The 23,274-nt window shown below is 42.9% G+C and overlaps 1 protein-coding gene across 1 annotated transcript in view; it reads left to right on the forward strand.

The window, feature by feature from the left end:
- Positions 1-23,274, forward strand: part of LOC111967862 (growth arrest-specific protein 7) — a 69,432-nt gene that overhangs the window by 38,165 nt on the left and 7,993 nt on the right. The window contains exons 3-6 of the mRNA XM_023993278.2: positions 12,305-12,382; positions 13,158-13,246; positions 14,714-14,767; positions 16,123-16,212. Coding sequence (XP_023849046.1) covers positions 12,305-12,382; positions 13,158-13,246; positions 14,714-14,767; positions 16,123-16,212 — 311 coding nt within the window. The remainder of the gene's footprint in view (positions 1-12,304; positions 12,383-13,157; positions 13,247-14,713; positions 14,768-16,122; positions 16,213-23,274) is intronic.

Below are 23,274 nucleotides of genomic sequence, written 5' to 3' on the forward strand. Positions count from 1 at the left end.
ACCAGCAACGGTAAGGACACACATGGAGACTGATATACATGTATTGCCTAAGATAAGTTGATTCATATGAATCTAGAGATGTTGAAGGTCACTGCTACATAACAATGTCCACAGAGCACTAGTTGACTGCTGAGGTGTCTGACTGGTACTGCTGGGTGTTCGAGGCACATTAAAGACTTGGGGAAGATATCTCCTCTTCTCTCTCACTTCACACCATTGTTTCTGTCCACACAATTAGCTGTCTGTCTCTATCCCCAGCACCACCACTCAAACACACAGACAGGGACAGAGACACACAGAGACAGAGAAAGCAACACGGTGAGCTTTCCTCTGTCTAGAATAGGACAGGCACTGGCACCGTATTGATTTACTGACCTTAAATGAACTCGGGAGGAAACGTGAAGTGTTGACATGATGGTGTGAAATGGAATGGAAGACCTGCTGGGGATGTTATTATGCCTGCTGTGGGTGTCATGGCAACTACAGAGAGGAGGGGGGGGGGGTGGGTGAATGAAGTTCAGGTTCTGAGTTTATTTTTGAGAGAAGTAAGATTGTCAGCGCAGCACTGGAGGTTGTAGACACTAGAAGATGTAGATCTACTGTATTTTTGTCATGAAACCACTCACTTATGAGTAAAGCGATTCAGTGCCGTAACAAGTTGTGTTGTGAATGATAGTAGCTGTAATTAAGACCAAAGGCATTCCCAGTGTGCCTGTCTGGGATCATGGTTTTACTGTGTGGAGCGGGAAGATTGGTGTGTGTGTGTGAGAGTTGGGCACATGGTCTACACTTGGCCATGAGAAAACATCTACAATTTGGCAAACCAAAACTCCACCAGAAACACGACCAGAATAACAAGTTGCTCCTTCCTCCCTCTCCTTTTTAGATGAAGGTCTCTTTGGTTAATGTGTTAATGGGAAAGAGAAAAGACAAACCAAACTAGAGGGCAGTCATGTCACCCTCTTCTGAAGGAGTGTCTACCACACAGCCAAAAGCATGGCAAAAACCCTTCACATTGTTGTTATTTCCCTTACATACTCATTTCATATCTGAGTATCTATCATATCTATCTCTATCTATCTATCTATCTATCTATAATTTCATATCTATCATATCTATCTCTGTGGAGAATAAGCATCTCTTCAGTAGCTCACCATCTCTCTGACTCCAGGGTTGCAGAGAGACGAGGGGGATATGATCCATGACACTCTTTTGTTCTTGATGTTGGATTAGTTTTACTTGCTGTCAGATGTCCTTGGTGGGAAATGCTTCATCTTTCATAACTTTGCACAGAAATACACACAGCTGTAACGGTCATCCCAGCTGAAAAATTCAAATGATTATTGTACTTGTGGTATTGCAAAATCGGCCTCTGAGGGGCATAGACAATCACCAGTACTTCTTTGATGTGCTTTCCTCAAGTAATTGGAAATGATGCACAATAAATGCACAATGTACACACACACACACACACACACACACACACACACACACACACACACACACCACCACACACACACACACACACACACAACACACAACACACACACAGTCAACCAGCAGAGCCACTGTAACTAGGACTTTTCCAAACTGTCTCCAACTATCTAATAACATTTTAACTGAAGCAATCTGCTATTTAAGGATATCCGTTATTTTCAAACGGGCCTCCATCCCTCTTATGTTAAATTCAGATAGATTAGATAATGTTGTATGTGTGTGTGTGTGTGCATGCACATATTGTATGCGCGCACACACGTACATGCATGTGCGTCCGTGTGTATTATGTTTCTGCGTTGCTATAGTAACCAGAGGACCGTCATGCGTGGTGTAGCTAGTGCTGTAAAGGTTCCTGATTACAGCTTGTATCTTGGAGGTTTCCTTCCTGTATTTCTGTGCATTACAGTTTGGCTACTATGTTGTGGTTCAGTGTGTTTCTGTACTTGGTTTCCTCACATTCTCCCTGGGCATCCTCTTCTCTGTCCAGAGCGTAGCTTTGTAAAAAAATCCTCCATAGACCCACAGCCTGCCGTCTCCCAACAGACACTATTAGACATTTTATAGATGCCTAGACTGTTTGTCTATAAAAGTTTCAGTAGACTCTGTAAAGGCTACAGTGACACAATGTTTTATGCTTAGTTCTCTCAATCTGACTTTGACAGATACCATCATTTGTCCTTTTTTCAATTCATCATTGGTTGTGAGCTGTGTTGGGCATTTGAGTTACCCTCCATGCTATAACCAGATAAATGTAGTCAGTGTGAATGGGCCGTAGTGTGTGCATGCGAGGAGAGTGTCAGAGCGTCAGCTGGTTATGAATTAAAGATGGGGATTGCTAGACCTAACTAGGCCATATTACTACTAATTCTGTTCACTCACTTTGATATCCCACACAACCAGCGCTGGTTCCAGGCATAAGCAACATAAGGGGTTGCTTAGGGCCCTTGGCTGCTAGGAGCCCCAAACACAATTATTATCAGATATCAAAGTAAGACTCAGATGCAGACTGTCGAAGTAACAATATTTAATGTTGCAACAGGGACAAGCAGCAGACAGGGGTCAAGGCAGGCAGAGGTACAGGTCAGTGGCAGGCTCAGGGGTGGGCAGAGGTACAGGTCAGTGGGCAGGCTCAGGGGCATGCAGAGGTACAGGTCGGCGGGGCATGCAGAGGTACAGGTCGGCGGGCATGCAGAGGTACAGGTCGGCGGGCATGGCACAGAGGTACAGGTCGGCGGGCATGCAGAGGTACAGGTCGGCGGCATGCAGAGGTACAGGTCGGCGGGCAGGCAGAGTGGTCAGGCAGGTGGGCACAGAGTCCAGAAAACAGGCAAGGGTCCAAACCGGGAGGACTAGCAAAGAAAAATAGAAAGCAGGAGCAAGGGAAAATGCTGGTAGACTTGAAAACATACAAGATGAACTGGCCCAGAGAGACAGGAAACACAGGGATAAATACACTGGTACAGAGAGACAGGAAACACAGGGATAAATACACTGGTACAGAGAGACAGGAAACACAGGGATAAATACACTGGTACAGAGCGACAGGAAACACAGGGATAAATACACTGGGGAAAACAAGTGACACCTGGAGGGGGTGGAGTCAATAACAAGACAGGTGAAACAGATCAGGGTGTGACAATTATAATAATTTTTTTAAGAACTCAGTCGGGGGCTCAACTTACTATTGAAAATAAGAATAGTAGAATACACCAGGTGAATCAGCAGTTTTTCTGTTATGTCAATCATGGACAGTCAGTCAATTTAGCCATGCAAACTAACAATTTTTAGATTGGTAGTTAGTCTAGCCAGCTCTCTAAACTTGTAGTAATTCATGCAGGGCACGTGCCTAGGGGCCCTGACCTCTAGGGGSCCCCCAATTGATTTTGTTAGTCATTCTCACTCAGATATCATATTAACATGCATAAGTCATTACAAAATGTGCAGAATTGCAGGAAATTACCTGTAAAACTGCAAAAAATATCTCTGCCGCATGTCAAATTGTGTAGAATTGCATGAAATGTATAAAATTTGCAACGTTATCAAAGTTTGTCAGTCGCATAAACTGATTTGCAGATGTTATCACAGGTGCAGCGAAATTATTGTATTTCTAGCTGTAATAGTGTTGTAATGCCCCCATGGCAAAATGTGTGTGTGGCGGGGGGATGAACTTTAATATACTTTTAAAATGACTAAAATCAAATCAAAACTGTGGAGAAATTATAATGGACCTACATTCATACATTTTTTTTTACTGTATCCAGCTCGCTAATAATCACCGAAATGAAAGCTAGACAGTCCGGGATCATCGAACATTCCAAAAACGATGGATAGATGGCTATTTTTTATTTATTTTTTACAAATTTTGATGGCGAGGAAATATAACCAATTTTCTGTGCGGTCCCCCGGGATCAAAATGAGTTTGACACACCTGTGTAAGTGTATTGAAATCTTGTRTCAGCTATCCTGGAATTACAGCTTTGTAATGAGCTTGTTACAGAGTAAATATGTTGGAGGATGTGTGTAGAGCTGCAGCCTACCTCTCATCTGAGCACACTGATGTGAAGTAGATAATCACTCCAATCTGCATTTCCAGGTGCCAGTTGCTAAGTAACAGACCCTTTTGATGTCAACAGTGTTACAGTTCTGTTGTAATCCTGATAGTAAATAGAGATGTTTCTTTCACCTTTCAGTCCATTATCCACTGATATTACATTAATTTCCTGTTCATTTTCTGATTAAACATGTCATGCATCAAGGCCTACATATAAAATTAAGTAATTTTTTTCAATGTAATTTAAACATTGAAACATTCATTTCCTGTTCATTTTCTTAGTAAAGTTGTCATGCAACTAGGCCTGCACATGAAATTAACACATTGCCAATGTAATTGAAACTATAAGATCACTTGTCACAGAGACTTGCTATCTACAGTACCAGTCAAAAGTTTGGAAACACCTACTTTTATTCAAGGGTTTTTCTTTGTTTTTACTATTTTCTACATGGTAGAATAATGTGAAGACATGAAAACTATGGAATCATGTAGTAACCAAAAAAGTGTTAAACGAATCAAAATCTATTTTGTTTGAGATACTTCAAAGTAGTCACCCTTTGCCTTGATGACAGCTTTGCACACTCTTGGTATTCTCTCAACCAGCTTCATGAGGTAATCACCTGGAATGCATTTCAATTAACAGGTGTGCAGACACCGGCCATGTTCAACGGGTGTTGTACACACGTAATGTAATGTTAGCAAACGAGCCAGCCAGCTAACATTAGCTAGTTAACTTCTTCAGGCTGCAAGCCCGAGGTCGGTACACTTATGACAACATCCAGCTCAAGTGCAGGGCACGAAATTCAAAATATATTTTTTAGAAATATTTAACTTTCACACATTAACAAGTCCAATACAGCATTTGAAAGATAAACATCTTGTGAATCCAGCCAACATGTCCGATTTTTAAAATGTTTTACAGCGAAAACACCACGTATATTTATGTTAGCTCACCACCAAATAGAAAAAAGGACAGACATTTTTCACAGCACAGGTAGCATGCACAAAGCCAACCTAACTAACCAAGATCCAACCAAACTAACCAAGAAACAACTTCATCAGATGACAGTCCTATAACATGTTACACAATAAATCTATGTTTTGTTCGAAAAATTTGCATATTTGAGGTATAAATCAGTTTTACATTGATGCTACCATCACAGCTACCGTCAAAAAAGCACCGAAGCAACCAGAGTAATTACAGACACCAACGTCAAATATCTAAATACTCATCATAAAACTTTTCTGAAAAATATATGGTGTATAGCAAATGAAAGACGAAGATCTTGTGAATACAGCCAATATTTCAGATTTTTTTAAGTGTTTTACAGCGAAAACACAATATAGCGTTATATTAGCTTACCACAATAGCTAAAACACAACAGCATTGATTCAAGGCAAACGGTACCGATAGCACAGTTCGACAGATATATGAAATAGCATCCCAAAACGGGTCCTACTTTTGGTGGTCTTCCATCAGAATGTTGTACAAGGGGTCCGTTGTCCAGAACAGTCTTTGTTTGGGTTTAGAACGACTTCTTTCCCTCTTGAATTAGCAAGCGCACTGGCCAAGTYGRGRMAAGCTCTCCWTCSTGAACAAAGMSAKKRAACGCAACACGCCTAACGTCCCGAAWAAATTTCAATAWTCTAATAAAKCTATATTGAAAAAACATACTTTACGATGATATTGTGACATGTATCAAATAAAATCAAAGCCGGAGATAGTATTCGCCTATAACGACGGTTTTCCAGAAGGCGATTCCAGGTTCAACTTCGCGCTTTCGAAAATACAGGAAACGGCGGACCAGTCATTCCAAGAGGATTTATTCCACTTCAGAGCAAGATAATCCACTCATTTCTTCTCTCACTTCCGCTTGACATCTAGGGGAAGGTGTATGACGTGTATGTATATCAATACGTGTCATGCCCATTTATAGGCAAGCTCTTGAACAGAGACCTCCGATTTCAGAAACTCACTTCCTGTCAGGAAGTGGGCTGCAGAAGGAGTTCTGTTTCACTCAGAGAAATAATTCAAACGGTTTTAGAAACTAGAGAGTGTTTTCTATCCAATAGTAATAATAATATGCATATTGTACGAGCAAGAATTGAGTACGAGGCCGTTTGAAATGGGCACATTTTCCCAAGTTAGTCAATACGCCCCCTGCAGCCAGAAGAAGTTAAACAACAATGAACAGTGCAACAATGCCACAGTCCTGCGAGCTAACCGACCAGGTTCAATGTTAGCTAGCTAACATTAGGCTCTAACTAGAAAAGGAAACCGCTCTGGGAAACGAATAATGTCAGCTAGGGAGCCGGCCAGCTAACATTAGCTAGCTAGTTAACAGTACACTCTAGCTTAAGACAAATAGCTAGCTAACTAGGTAAACAATGAACCTAGCTAGGTAAACAACGTTTAAGAGCACACACGTCACGTAACGTTAGCTAATGAGCCAAAAAAGTGCCAAGAATGCCACAGTGCTGGGAGCTAACCAACCAGGTTCAATGTTAGCTAGCTAACATTAGGCTTTAACTAGAAAAGCAGACGGCTCTGGGAAATGAATAATAGCGTCAGCTAGGGAGCCAGCCAGGTAACGTTAGCTAGCTAGCTAACAGTACACTTTAGCTTGAAATGAAACCACTTTCTGTCAAAATTAGAAACGTGTAATATCTGAAAATGTAGCTAGCTATCTTACCTGTATGTGTCCATCATGCATGATGATGTGTCTCCCTGTCAGGAATGCCATACCACCTTTTCCCTTAGTTTGAAGATGTAATCCGGAGGTGTTTTCTCCATCTCTTTAGCTATCATACTCTAATTCCACTGATTTCAAAACTTGATCCTCCAGAAAGTGGAGAGCAACACTTATGCAGCTCCACTACACAATGCATTTAAAAAAAAGCTGCGTTCAACAGGATTACCAACACAGACTGACGAGCTCAAATAGACAGCAGCCTTCTATATGGCAGACCAATCCTCTCTCCTCTCTCGGCATGGCCAGCCCACTCATTATCTCAGCCAGTCATGGCTAGTGGGAAGGTTGCTAGCTTTTTTTGTGGCTTAACCAATAAGGCTCGGAATTGAACAATTGTATTCATGTTTACAGATAACAAACTTGTTTGCCAAGGCACATGAAAGTTCACATGTTCGAGAAGGCATTTCTAACAAACACATTTTGATAAATATGTTTTTTACGTTCAAACTGCTCTCCTGTGAAGTTGTGACTTGCGACATACACCTAGTTTCCTGAATCGGGTCACATATTATGGCAAGAACAGCTCAAATAAGCAAAGAGAAAAGACAGTCCGTCATTACTTTAAGACAGGAAGGTCAGTGAATGTGGAAAATTTCAAGAACTTTGAAAATGTCTTCATGTGCACTSGCAAAAAACATCAAGCACTATAATAAAACTGACTCTCACGAGGACCGCCACAGGAAAGGAAGACCCAGAGTTACCTCTGCTGCAGAGGATACGTTCATTAGAGTTAACTGCACCTCAGATTGCAGCCCAAATAAATGCTTCACATATTTCAAGTAACAGAGACATCTCAACATCAACTGTTCAGAGGAGACTGCGTGAATCAGGCCTTCATGGTCAAATTGCTGCAAAGAAACCACTACTAGAGGACACCAATAATAAGAAGAGATTGCTTGGGCCAAGAAACACTAGCAATGGACATTAGACCGGTGGAAATCTGTCCTGAAGCATGGAGGTGTGATAGTGTGGGGGTGCTTTGCTGGTGTCAGTGATTTATTTAGAATTCAAGGCACACTGAACCAGCATGGCTACCACAGCATTCTGCAGCGACACACCATCCCATCTGGGTCTGTGCTTAGTGGGACTATCATTTGTTTTTCAACAGGACAATGACCCAACACACACACCCAGTTGTAAGGGCTATTTGACCAAGGAGAGTGGAGTGATGRGTCAGATGACCTGTTGTCCACAATCACCCAACCGCAAACCAATTGAGATGGTTTGGGATGAGTTGGACCACAGAAGAATGTTGGAAAAGCATTCCACATTAAGCTGGTTGAGAGAATGCCAAGAGTGTGCAAAGCTGTCATCAAGGCAAAGGGTGGCTACTTTGAGGAATATAAAATAAAACCTTTTTTGGTTACTACATGATTCCATGTGTTATTTCATAGTTTTGATGTCTTCAGTATTATTCTACAATGTAGAAAATAGTAKAAATAAAMAAAAACCCTTGAATGAGTAGGTGTCCAAACTTTTGACTGGTACTGTAAATATAACGTAAACCCGTATTTAACTTTGCTCATTGACACACTTTACTCATGCTAATTTGACATGTCAGTGTCTCTTGAAGTAGCTGCATCTGTTTGTGATATTACAACAACAAAGAAGTTACTGCAAACAACGAACACTGTTGTTTTTTTCCCCCCTCGGACATCATCACACGTGCTATAGAACAGCAGAATATATACAGCAAATGTATGTTACCACGTTGCGTGACGCTCCTCAACTTCGTTTCATCAACAAAACAAAAAGAATAATCTCGGCCGTGGGGCTTAGTGGCGCTGTTTCCCCTACTGCAGATTCCATCTTTAATGATGATACCTGTTCCCAGATTGCAGTAGAGATTTGATTGAATTATTCTGTTGATGTATTTTATAGCACAATGACAATTATAGAGAGTGTAGTCGAGATTTGATTGAATCCTATCTTGATGTATCATTAGTATAGCGTAATGACACTTAGAGAGACTTGACCCTTCTCAGAATTGTATTGCTACTGCTGTAGCTCCTGAGAGAAGGATACAGTGACATACAATTCCCCAGAGCTAACCTAATTATACTGTATGTCTCTCCATTAATATCTGAATCCTCCCATCAGATCGATTTCCTTTGTCAAGCTAACGGAGAGAAATAGAGGCAGAAAGCACCTTTTAATGAACCGTTGTGACTGTGTTTTGACAGTGTTATACATCGTATCGGAAGGGAAAGACTCTCCTCCTTTGAGTCTGTCTGCCAAATCTCTCTCACCTTTTGTCTGTTTCTGTCTCTGTCTTGCACTCTCTCCCTCTCTCCCCCTCTCTCTCTCTCTATCCACGTGTGTCATCAGAACTGATGGTTTTGGCTCAGTCTCTGCTTAGTACAGGCAGACAGCTGAGTGCTAGCCAAAGCCACAAATGAAATAAAAGCTTGTTAGTCTCAACGACTATTCTCTCCCTGGTGACACTAAGGGGTAATTGATATCAACTGTGTATTGTGAATTTGGATATTGGAGTCAAGTGAATGACAGATTTTCTCTCTGTCAGGTTCTGTGTCAGTCATGCTTCTTATCCTCTTTTCATTCGCTCTCTCCTTCTCTTGTTCTTGCTTCCTCCGGCAAGAGTCAAATGGGGACACGTGAATTGAAAGAGTGAGGCAGAGAGTCTTGGTGAAGTTAAACAGCCATATTGGATTTACTGAAAGTTTGCACCTGTTATTTTTAACACAGGGAGTTGAAGATAAAGCGGTAGAACGAAAGATGAAATAATGATTCCTTTGTTGTCTTGTCTTTTATTATCCTTATGAAAATAGCAGGTGCTCTGCTCACAGGTGCAAACACTTAGTGAATCTGGCTCATATTCTTATATCGCTCTGGGAAGTTGTCAAAGTCAGTCTGACAACTGTTTAGTTGGATAGGACAGAAACTGTGCGTCCCTCACCCTAGCAACCATGAAAAACACTTTCAAATGACAGCTAGCTACACGCCATACATGTTTTTGTTTATATTGAATAGTTTCTCAATGATAAAAAAGAATGCAAGTGATTTATACTGCACAACTTTGTTTTATGCGTTGTTTAACTTACTTAGGGTAAGCAAATTGTCTTGTCCCAGCAGTGACCCAGTAGAGTTGTAGTGACATGTTTTGGGGATTTAGAGAACTACAGTTGAAGTCGGAAGTTTACATACACCTTAGCCAAATACATTTAAACTCAGTTTTTCACAATTCCTGACATTTAATCCTAGTAAAACTTCCCTGTCTTAGGTCAGTTAGGATAACCACTTTATTTTAAGAATGTGAAATGTCAGAATAATAGTAGAGAGAATTATTTATTTKAGCTTTTATTTKTTTCATCACATTCCCAGTGGGTCAGAAGTTTACATACACTTAATTAGTATTTGGTAGCATTGCCTTTTAAAATTGTTTAACCTAGGTCAAACGTTTCGGGAAGCCTTCCACAAGCTTCCCACAATAGGTTGGGTGAATTTTGGCCCATTCCTCCTGACAGAGCTGGTGTAACTGAGTCAGGTTTGTAGGCCTCCTTGCTCGCACACGCTTTTTCAGTTCTGCCCACAACTTTTCTATGGGGTTGAGGTCAGGGCTTTGTGATGGCCACTCCAATACCTTGACTTTGTTGTCCTTAAGCCATTTTACCACAACTTTGGAAGTATGCTTGGTGTCATTYTCCAATTGGAAGACCCATTTGCGACCAAGCTTTAACTTCCTGACTGATGTCTTGAGATGTTGCTTCAATATATCCACATAATTGTTCGTCCTCATGATGCCATCTATTTTGTGAATAGATGTCTGTCCCTCCTGCAGCAAAGAACCGGCACAACATGATGCTGCCACCCCTGTGCTTCAAGGTTGGGATGGTGTTCTTCGGCTTGCAAACATCCCCCTTTTTCCTCCAAACGTAATGATGGTCATTATGGCCAAACAGTTCTATTTTTGTTTTATCAGACCAGAGGACATTCCTCCAAAAAGTACGATCTTTGTCCCCATGTGCAGTTGCAAACTATAGTCTGGCTTTTTTATAGTTGTTTTGGAGCAGTGGCTTCTTCCTTGCTGAGTGGCCTTTCAGGTTATGTCGATACAGGACTCATTTTACTGTGGATATAGATACTTTTGTATCTGTTTCCTCCAGCATCTTCACAAGGTCCTTTGCTGTTGTTCTGGGATTGATTTGCTCTATTCGCACCAAAGTCCGTTCATCTCTTGGAGACAGAACGCATCTCCTTCCTGAGCGGTATGACAGCTGCTTGGTCCCATGATGTTTATACTTGCGTACTATTGTTTGTACAGATGAACGTGATACCTTCAGGCATTTGGAAATTGCTCCCAAGGATGAACAAGACTTGTGGAGGTCTACATTTTATTTTCTGAGGTCTTGGCTAAATTCTTTAGATGTTCCAATGATGTCAAGCAAAGAGGCACTGGGTTTGAAGGTAGGCCTTGAAATACATCCACAGGTACAGCTCCAATTGACTCAAATGATGTCAATTAGCCTATCAGAAGCTTCTAAAGCCATGACATAATTTTCTGGAATTTTACAAGCTGTTTAAAGGCACAGTCAACTTAGTGTATGTAAACTTCTGACCCACTGGAATTGTTATACAGTGAAATAATCTGTCTGTAAACAATTGTTGGAAAAGTTACTTGTGTCATGCACAAAGTAGATGTCCTAACCGACTTGACAAAACTATAGTTTGTTAACAAGAAATTTGTGGAGCGGTTGAAAAACGAGTTTTAATGACTCCAACCTAAGTGTCTAAACTTCCGACTTCAACTGTATCTATTATCATGAATGCTAGAAAGTAATCAAAAGTATTTGATATATTCTATAGATCAATAAAACAAAAGAAGGCTGTTAAAATATCATACCCCCCCCCCCCCAAAAAAAAAAAATGTGTCCTTAAGTTTTGTCCTCGGTGTTACTGCCTGAAAATCACTTATTACAAAGATATGCAAAGACCTTGAACATTCCCTCCAGTGGCAAACTGTTATTGGGGGAGGCTTCTATATGAAATACAGATAGTAGGTAATCACACCCTTTTATTATGTGCAAAAATTGAGGATTCTTTTGATAATTTGGTGTCCAAATCCAAAGTGTTACTCAATTTACATTAAGGGGAATTACATAGTGAGCAAAATGATTAATCATTTGACTTTAGTAAATCAGTTTTCCAGCATTAATGACCTAAGATTTGAGCATCTGTGGCCTACTTTTCAGAAAATCCTAATGGACCGAAAGTGTGTCATTGGTGTCACTACTCCTACTGGTGGCACAGTGTTATGGTAATGGTAAACATGATTTAAAGTCGTTAAGCTGCCATATTCATTGATTTAGAATGGGAAGATGTACCCAATACATTTACATAAAAACACATCTAGATAAATGAAGTTGCCACTGCAATTCAAGAACGACCCATCAACATAATCATCAAGAACCTTAATATGAACAAGTTTTCATGTACTTCTGACCACACAAGTTAAATTGACTTTCATGTTCCTGTCTGGTTCCAGAGACAACGTGGGAGAGACCTTCCAGTGTACCTGGGACTCCCAAAACCCCTTTGAAACACAAGAACTCACTACCTACAGGTACTGACGCTCTCTCTCTCATTCTCTCGCTCTTTCTCTCTCTCTTTATCCCCCCTCTTGCTCACTCTGTCCTTGACTCCCTCTCACTCTCTTTCTCTCACTTTTCCTCCTTTGCCAGTGTCGTGAGGGCTGAACATAGGCCTACCGCTGTGTGGCAGCACACAGAAAATTCCAGAGGCCTCTGACCACACACACACACACACACACACACACACACACACACACACACACACACTTCCTGTGGCTAATTTGATCTGCGATCTGGAGTCGTCTCAACTGCCGTTGGTTTGCTCAGACTGATCACTAGACACAGTGGGGTATCTCATCTAGACGGCATAATAATTCTCTCCAACACACACACTGACATGTAGTCTCGCATGCCGCCTGATCACTCAAACACACCTTCAAATGAACACATGCAAACAATGCACACACACATGCAGAGCAACTCTCCCAAATAATAGCTCATTTTCCTTGCCTGTGTACCAGAGGATAACCCAGGCGGTCTGGACTCAGAGCTGGGTTTGGTGAGGTGCTCGGTCTCTGGTTTCCAGTAACCGCCCTGATAAAGACATTTAACAAAGAAGAAGCGATTCTCTGATAGCTTTGTTTGAGTCACAAAGATAAGTTAATTTACCCCCGGCTCAGATATACAGACAACTCATAGGAGGCAAACACACATTATTCCTCCTCCGCAGGCTCTGTGTTACAAATTAAATTCTCTTTCTCGCTTCCCCGCCCCTCTCCATCTCTTTCCCTCTCTCTCACTCCACAGTGAACGGGTTTCACTCCAGTGGCGGTACGTTGCATCAGAGTGAACACTCCCACATCAGTCTGGTCAAAAAGCCCAGTTCCGAACTACAGGTAAAACTGGTGTCCTCCTCCCTCCTCTTCCTCCTCCTTCTCTCGTTACTCCAGTTAAGGGCTTCCCCATGAACCCCATGGACTATGATTATGTTTACACAGAAGATAGCCCATTTCTGTTTCTTCATATTACACCACCAACAGCCACCACCACGCCACAGTGGTAGCCAGTCAACAAAAGCATTTAGCAGCGTTTAGCAGAAGCTATGCCAATGCATCCCCGTTGATAGAGGTACTGTACAGTAGTAGCTTCAAACAGCAGATTTCTCCTATGTACAGTAATGGCATGGTTACTGGTGACATGGTTACCCAACTTGCTTACACACACGCACACGCAAAGACACACACGCAAAGACACAGAGGCAAAGACCGACACGTGCACGCACGCACACACACACACACAACCCCGTCATCATGAAATGAGATAATGATACTCATTACCCCAGGAAAGGAGAGCAGTTTCTCCATCCTGATTCCTTTCATTATCTTATCCTCAGATCATAATTAGGAGAGCACTCATCGTCGTTCAGACGCACACAGTCACACACCATCCAGATACACCCCACCACTACCCAGCTTCTCATCCTCCTCCTTTAGCTCCTCCTTTAGCTCCTCCTTTAAGCTCCTCCTTTAACTCTCTTTAGCTCCCTGTTAGCTCCTCCTTTAAGCTCTCCTTAGTCCCTCCTTTAGCTTCTCCTTTAACTTCTCTTTCGCTCCTCTTTAGCTCTCCTTTGCTCCTCCTTTAACTTCTCCTTTAGCTTCCTCCTTTAGCTCCTCCTTTAACTTCCCTTTAGCTCTCCTTAACTTCTCCTTTGCTCCTCCTTTAGCTCCTCCTTTAACTTCTCCTTTCTATTTTTCTCATTGGGAGAGGAGGTGTTGGAGGCATTCTGTACTTTATCAATAACACCCCCCCCGCCCCCTTCCCTGCGCGCTTCCTCGTCCTCGCTCTCCTTCCCTCCTTCTCGCCAGCCCCGTGTCTTGCTTCAGTGGGCATGGTATGGACGGTGGGGGATGTGCACTCTTTCATTCTTTCTCTCCCTCTCGTTTTCTGTCTCTACCTTTTTTTTAAATCTACGTCTACCCCCTCCATCTCATTACGCCCACTCTTTCTCTCTCTTTCGCTCCGCGCACACACACACGCACGCATACACACTCACATGTGCACACACACTCATATTGCTCATGTGATGACATAGTCTGAGCCGAAGTGCGTTCACACACACACATACACACACACACATACATCCAAGTGCGATTTGCTCAGCGCTGCAGACATGCCCCCCTACTCAGCACTGCAACACACACACACACACACACACACAGTAGCCGGAGCGGAGGCAGCGCACAGACAGACAGTCCCAGAGAGCTTCAACAGCTCCAGTGTGTGTGTGAGTGTGTGTGTGTTAGCCAGAGACCATGTCGGACACAGAGGAAGGTTTTGACGGAGCATCCTGTCTCGTTCAACAGAATCCAGGTCCTACATCACCCACCAGGAGACAGAGCAAAGAGACTACCATCACAGTGAGTACCACTACTAAAACAATCCCAGACCCAACCCTAACACAAACCCTAACACTGACCCTAACCCCAACACGCATGAGCAATACAAAGTTGCAAAATCCAGATGCCAGTGTCGAACAGAATTGAAAATTGACATTTTGAATTTGTAAAACAGTTGTAGAAATTCTGGAAACACTGAGACCTGAGCAGAGGTGAAGGAGTGCACAGGGGGTTGCAGTGGAGGGAAACAAGCTGCTCACCCTGTTCCCACAGCAACCAGGACAATGCTATTGATTGGCGGATGTTTGAGAGGGAGAATTGGCAGACAGTGCTGATTTAGTCTTCAGCCAATAAGTCAGGGGTTAAGGGAGTGGTTGATAGAGGTCAACTAAGGTCACCTAAAGGCTCATTAGAAAGTGACGGAAGCCAGATGTGGATGTTTTGGCTGCTTTGTGTGAACTTTCATCTGAAGACGGGAATAGTGGCAAGAGGACCGTCTTCATTATCATACCATTTCCACTTGCAATTTCACAGCAGTAAACTGCTGGACATGCGCAGCGGTGGATCCGCCTGCGCTCACACCTCCAGCACCCCGAGGTGGAGTTGTTTTGCTGCTGGAGGTAATGAAAGTTAATGTGAGGGGAGACAACAGTCCCGCTCCGCTCTGTGTGCTAACAGTTGGAACTGACGACCACACAGGAGACCTGCTGTTAGCACTCTGCCTGCCTCACTGTGTGTGTGTGTGTGTGTGTGTGTGTGTGTGGAGAGCGACTTTAATACACAACGCTCAGGCCCTGTGCAGCAGCAAGAGAACAGATAGAGGAGCCGAGCAGGGAGATAGTCGCTCAACCAACAGATTTAACATCTAGAGGAGAAAGAGAATTATAACACACTGTCAGGACTGTTCAATGATAAATGCTGGTGACAGGACAAGGTTGACAGTTTCTGTGTTTTCATGGAGCATTATTCATGAAGTCTGGAAATAAAAAAAGAGTTGACAAATTCAAGGAGCGATATGAAGTCAAGATGAACTGAGGAGGTGAAGTGTTGCCAGAGCAACGGTGGCAGAGCACCTTGAATAGTAGCATCAGCAGAGTTGGACAGTTACCGTCTGTGCAGTGTGGATGTGTGTGCAGCTCCACATCCTGCACTATTGCTAATCTTAATGTAGACCTTCATGGCTTAGATTCCTCAGACCCGTGCATACCAAGTCTAATTTATTAAAATAAAATACCATGCACAATGGAAAAATTGGGAGACCGAGCACCTCTCTCTTGCCCTTTCTCTCTCTTTCTCCCTCGCTCCTTCTATCGCTCTTTCTCCATACTCCCCCCCCCCTCTCTTCCTGTCTCTCTCTCTCTCGCGCTCTCTTCCAGATTAACTGTGTAACGTTCCCCCTCCCTATGAGTATGCCTGAGCAGCAGCTGCTGAAGCCAGATGAGTGGAGCTACTGTGACTACTTCTGGGTAAGAGACAGACTGGCCACACCACAGAGTCATATTAAACTACTCTACACTACWCTACWCTACWCTACACTACACCACACTACACTACTTTACATTACTCTACTCTACACTACTCTACACCACACTACTTTACTTTACACTACTCTACACTACTCTAGACTACTTTACATTACTCTACACTGCTTTACACTACACTACTCTACACAGCAATACACAACACTACACTCTTAGAAAAAAAGTTACAATCAGAACCTTAAACGGTTCTTCGGCTGTCCCCATAGGAGAACCCTTTGAAGAAAATGTTTTGGTTCCAGGTAGAACCCTTGGGTTTCATGTAAAACCCTTTCCACAGAGAGTTTACATGAAACCAAAAAGTGTTCTCCTATGGGGATAGCCGAATAACCCTTTGGGAACCCTTTTTTCTAAGAGTGTACACTACTCTACACAAACCTACTCTACACAAACCTACTCTACACAAACCTACTCTACACAAACCTACTCTACACAAACCTACTCTACACAAACCTACTCTACAACACAGCACTACTCTACACAAGCTCTACACTACTCTACACACTCTACACAGCTCTACACTAACTCTACACTGCACTAGTCTACACTGCACTACTACTGACAGTCTACTCACTTGCACTAGTCTACACTGCACTAGTCTACACTGCACTAGCTACACTGCACTAGGTCTACACTGCACTAGTCTACACTACACTACACTCTACACTGCACTACACTGCACTACTCTACACACAACCACTACTTCTACACTGCACTACACAACTCTGCATTGCACTGCACTACACAACACTACTCTGCACTACTCTACACTGCACTACTCTACCACAACACTACTCTCACTGCACTACACAACTCTGCATTGCACTACACTACGATTCACTACATTACACTACCACAACACAAACTCTACAATACCACTACACTGCACTACACTACACCACTACACAACCCTACTCTACACTACACTACACAACACTAGTCTACACTGCACTACACTACTCTACACTGCCACTAGTTACACTGCACTAGTTCTACCACTGCACTAGTCTACACCTGCACTAGTCTACACTGCACTACACTGCACTACTCTTACAACAAACACTACTCTACACTGCACTACACAACTCTGCATTGCACTACACTACGATGCACTACATTACACTACACAACACAACTCTACAATACACTACACTGGCACTACACTACACCACTACACAGCCCTACTCTACACTACACTACACAACACTAGTCTACACTGCACTACACTGCGATACTTACATACCACTGCGTCACTCATACCAACACTACATACACTGCCTACACAAACTACATTACACAACACAGCGATCAAACACTACATTACACAAACTCTACAATACACTGCGGATACACAACACTACATTACACAACACAGCGATACACAACACTCATACACAACTCTACCAATACACTGCGGTACACAAACACTACATTACACAACTCTACACTACACTGCGGTACACAACACTACATTACACAAAACACAGCGATACACAACATACATTACACAACTCTACAATACACTGCAGAGTACACAACACTAACATTACACAACTCTACAATACACTGCGGTACCACAACACTACATCAACACTCTACATTACACTACATAGTCCTTGAGGACCACAGTTCTGCTGGTTTTCATGTATCCTTGGTATGAATAATCAAACATTGTCCGGGCAAGAATAAAAAAATCTAAAACATTCAGACACTGCAGCTTCAAGGACTGGTGTTGTGCTGCCGTGCCTTAGACTGCAGCCCGCAGCTCTTCCACATAAACAGCCGTGCGATAAACCGTTAGAACAGGACACTTTACAGAATGGTCAGAGTAAGGCTGCAGAGCTGTAATAGAATAACACAAGAGTAGTGAGAGCGACTCCATGCATCTGATTGGCTCTGCTTTCATTTCTCCCACGGCTGAAACGTAATCACCACAAGGTGTTTCTCAGGTTTTAACACTCAGCTAATGTTACAGTCAGACTGGGCTAAGGTTACACTTTGAGGTGACAACAGCAGAAGACGCTCGTAAAGAAGAGTGGATACCGTACACTAAGAGACAGCTTTTTACTGAGAACAGAGGGTCAGTTAAAACAGGTTGCCAAGTATTTAGTACTCCCTGCTGTGTGTGAAATGTAGACTTTCTAGAACACTGGCTGTGGTGCCGTAGGATGGACTATAGTGCTGCAGTAAATATTGCCTGGTATTTTCCCAGCAATACAATACAATGAATAACTGTATGAATCAATGCATACCATGCAATAAAGTACAATACAATATCACTATATATTACAACCAGCAGTGAAATAATTTACTATAATGGTCATATTATTTGTTGATTGTTTGTTGATTTACAGTATGTTACACTAGATGTTGTTATACAGTAGTGTGTATTGTGTTGTTGTTGTTGTCTAGGAGGATAGAAGGACCCTCAGGGGACAAGCTCTATCTCAGGGTTTGAGGTCTTACTGCAGAAACAGCTGAAGGGGAAACAGATGCAGAAAGAGATGGCCGAGTTTATACGAGAAAGGTAACAACAAAAATCGAATATCATATATCTCAGCTGATTTGTCAACAATCCGGTCAGACCAATGTTTCAAGACTCCTTTTTAATCTTGAGCATTTCATGTTTGACACGTGTTGCCATGAAAACCATGCATTGGAAAATATCATTTCTTGAAATAAATGGTTTTTTTGCACAATGTGCACTTTTCCACTTTTGCAAAACAGGAAAAATGACTTGCTTTGTGTTGCAATTCTGTGGTACTGTAACAAAATGTTTTTCTCCTTCCCTCTTTCAAGAATAAAGATCGAAGAAGAATATGCAAGAACTCTCCAAGCTGTCACAGATTCCCCTCCAGGACAGGAGGAAGGCGTGAGTGAGCGTGGGCATCACTTCCTGTGGTGGTTCCTTTGATAAAGAGGAACTACATGCACACTGAGTATACAGAAACAAAAGAACACCTGCTTTTCCATGACACAGAGCTGACCAGGTGAAAGTTATGATCCTTATTGATGTCACTTGTTAAAACCACTTCAATCAGTGTAGATGAGGGGAGGAGACGGTTAAAGAATGATTTTTTAAGCCTTGAGACAATTGAGACATGGATTGTGTGCGTGTTCATTCAGAGGGTGAATGAGAAAGAAAAATATCTAAGTGGCCTTTGAACGGGGTATGTTAGTAGGTGCGAGGCTCACTGGTTTGGTCAAGAACTGCACCGCTGCTGGGTTTTTCAAGTTTCCCATGTGTATCAAAAATGGTCCACCACTCATAGGACATCCAGCCAACTTGACACAACTGTGGAAAGCATTGGAGCAACATGAGTCAGCTCCCTGTGGAACGCTTTTGACATCTTGTAGAGTCCATGACCCGACGAAATGAGGCTGTTCTGAGGCAAAAGGGGTTGTGCAACTCAATGTTAGGAAGGTGTTCTTAATGTGTTGGTATACTCAGTGTATGAGTCACAGTTGAATACTGTCGTCTGTCGCTCCTCATCTTCTGGCTCACTGACGCTTAGGAGATATGGCACAATACAAGAAATTGCTCTGCTCAACATTTTGAAAGATTTCATGTCAAAAGTTATTTCACAGATTATGCAAATTTATTTCCAACTCCTGTAGATCTGAAAGGATTTTGATGATTGTACATTTTAGTCAAAGATGGTGGAGACTTTCTGATGATAAAACAATCATATAGCTAGGAGCAGGAACACCTGTGTTTATTGTTGGACTGGAACAGCAGGGTACTGTGCTCTCTCATTTTAGGGTGGTATTGAACCATATCAGGCCAAGACTCAGTGGTGAGACTTGCATGGAGGCCCAGCCAGTCAGAAGAATCAGTAAGAACAGGAAGTATAGTCGTCCTGTAAATCGCTTACAACTTCTTTGATCCAGACCCCATCAGACTGTGCCTTTTAAACCATTTACATACAGTTGCCTTCGGAAAGTATTCGGATCCTTGACTCCACATTTTGTACGTTACAGCCTTATTCTAATATTGATATTACATTTTTTTTTTAAAGCCTCAGCAATTTACACAAATGCCCATACATGACAAGTGAAAACAGGTTTTAGACATTTTGCTCATTATTATTATTTTTTCAATATGTAAATCAGGTTATTATAAGTATTCAGACCCTTTGCTATGGAGACTCAAAATTGATCGCTCAGGTACATATCCTGTTTCCATTGAACATCCTTGAGAGTCTCTACAACTTGATTGTAGAGACCTGTAGTAATTCATTGATTGGACATGATTTGGAAAGCACACACCAGTCTATATAAAGTCCCACAGTTGACAGTGCATGTCAGAGCAAAAACCAAGTCACGAATTATCGAAGGATTGTTCGTTAGATCTCCGAGGACAGGTTGTGTCAGGCACAATCGGGAAGGGCTAACAAAAAAATATGCAGCATTGAAGCCGTCCCCAATAACAATAGTGGCCACCAAGACTCTTTCTAGAGCTGTCGCCTCCATTGAGCAATCGGGGAGAAAGGGCTTGGTCAGGAGGTGACCAAGAACCTGATGTCACTCATTTAAGACAGACTCTAAGAGTTCGCTTGGAATGATTGGGAACTTCCAGAAGGAACAACCATCACTGCCAGCACTCCACAATCAGGCCTTTATGTAGATGGCCAGACGGAAGCCACTCTCAGTAAAAGGCACATGACAGTCTGTAGTTTGGCAAACAAACTAAAGACTCACAGACACGGAGAAACAAGGAATCCTTGGTCTGATGAAACCAGATGAACTCTTTGGCTGATGTCAAGCATTCACTTCTGGAGTGAACCTGGCACATCCCTACGGTAAGCATGGCGTGGACCAGCATCCTTGTGTGGGATGTTTTTCAGCAGCAGGGACCAGGGACTAGTCCAGGATCGAGAGCAAAGGATGAAACGAGCATGTACGAGAGAGATCCTTGATGAACACGCTGTTCCAGAGTGCTCTCAGGACCTCAGACTGGGGGCGAAGGTTACCTCCAAACAGAGGACAACGACCCTAAGCACACAGCCATAGACAACGCTAGGAGTGGCTTCGGACAGTCTCTGAATTGTCTTGGTGCGCCCAGGCCAGACCCAGATTGAACACACGAAATCTCTGGGAGCAGACTGAAAATTAAATGTTGCAGCGACGTCCATCAGCCTGACCAGAGCTTGAAGGATCTGCCAGAAAAGAAATGGGAGAAACTTCCCAAATACAGGCTGTGCAAGCTTGTAGCTCATTCCCAAGAAATCAATGCTAGTAATCGTGCTAAAGGTGCTTCAAGACAGTTACTGAGCAAAGGGTCTGATACTTATGTAATGTGATATGTGTCAATTTTAGAACAATTTCTAAAACATTTGTTTTTGTTTGCCATTATGGGGTGTGTATGGTTGTAGGTGGAGGTTGCCTTTTTTTTTATTAAAAATTTACTGCTGACGTAACAAAATGTGAGAAGAAAGTCAAGGGTCTGAATACTTTCTGAAGCACTGTATGAGAGGAGGATGGTATAATGAGATGGGATTACTAAGGAGACAGATGGGGGGGGGGCACACCAGAGAGAGAGAGGGGACCCTCTTCAGGTCTGGCACAAAGGGGAAACTCTACTTGAGCACCTCTGTTCTGTGCTCCCTGGCTAAATGTTATCCTGAGGGGAATGGCAGCTGTTATGGTGAGGTCTGGGCTAGGCTGAGGGGAGGAAGGTGCATGGTGAGGGTCTGGGCTAGCGTAGAGGGGAATGGCGGCTGTATGGTGAGGGGGTTCTGCGGCTAGCTTGACGGGGAATGGAGGCTGTATGGTGAGGGGGGTGGTCCTGGGCTGCTGAGAGGCGAGGAAGGCTGTAATGGTGAGGGTACCTGTAGGCTGAGAGGAGGGAGGCTGCTATGGTGAGGGTCCTGGGCTAGTGCGGAGGGAATGCGCGGCTGTATTGGTTGAGGGTCCTGGCGTAGGACCGAGGGGGAATATGGCAGGCTGCTATAGGTGCAGGGTCCTGGGACTAGGCGAGGGCGGATATGGCATGGCTGTATGGTGAGGGTCCTGGCTAGGTTAGCTGTAAAACATCTCATACACATTTACCACACAGAATAATGATCTGCCACTCTGCCAGACTAACTACAAGTACAGTGCTCTTAAACACTACTTGTACCAAGATTGCTCTTTATGGCTCTAAAGAGGGGTAGAATGGAGATAGAGGACGAGAGAATGCGTGCTCCAGTTTATGAGAGCTTGAATTAACTGATGTTTTGATACTGCCTACGCAACACTAAACAAAGATGTATGCACTTCTGCATTGACATTGTGTGGACTACTAAAAACCTTCTCTGCGTTTTATACAACTCTTACGGCGTTGACCTCTCCACTACTTGTACTGCACCAGTGTTATATTGTATAAATGCAGGCGTGGGGTGGATTTCATATGATTCTAGAATCTAGACGATGCAGTGCATTTTCCGTCCATCACGGCCACACATCAGGACAGCGAAGAGCAAACCAAAACCCAATACTTGTTTTTGATTTTATTCCTTGTTTCCCGTTCTTTCTTAACCTTTTGCTTGTTGGTTCAGCCTGGCTTCACTGACAATCACTGTTTTTTGCTATGCTCCTGCCCTGCCTGCGTCACAGCCCAGAAATTATGCCGTGTTTTCCTGAATTTACCATTTGTTCTCGCGTAACACAGCCGAGAGCATTGACTAGCTTGTTCACTTAGATTCGCTACCAATTCATGTGCTGTATTTACAGTGGGCTAGGAAAGACGTGGACCACTGGTCCATTTTTTGACTCAAATTGTTGATTGGCCATGCTCTCTCGGATATGAACACTTTAAGCAGCTGTCTAAGGATATGAGTATGAAAACCACTGCTGAATGCGTTTTGCGATCGGGTAGCATCGATGTACTTTTTAGGAGCCTATAACACTTTATAACCTACCAGTATAGGAAACCTTCTTGGCCAGGCCTCCCTTCAAGAACACATTATTATCTCAGTGAGCGAGTTCTTGATCAAAGTATAAATACCC

This window comes from Salvelinus sp. IW2-2015, linkage group LG8, assembly GCF_002910315.2.
Source record: "Salvelinus sp. IW2-2015 linkage group LG8, ASM291031v2, whole genome shotgun sequence".
NCBI classification, from domain to species: Eukaryota; Metazoa; Chordata; class Actinopteri; order Salmoniformes; family Salmonidae; genus Salvelinus; species Salvelinus sp. IW2-2015.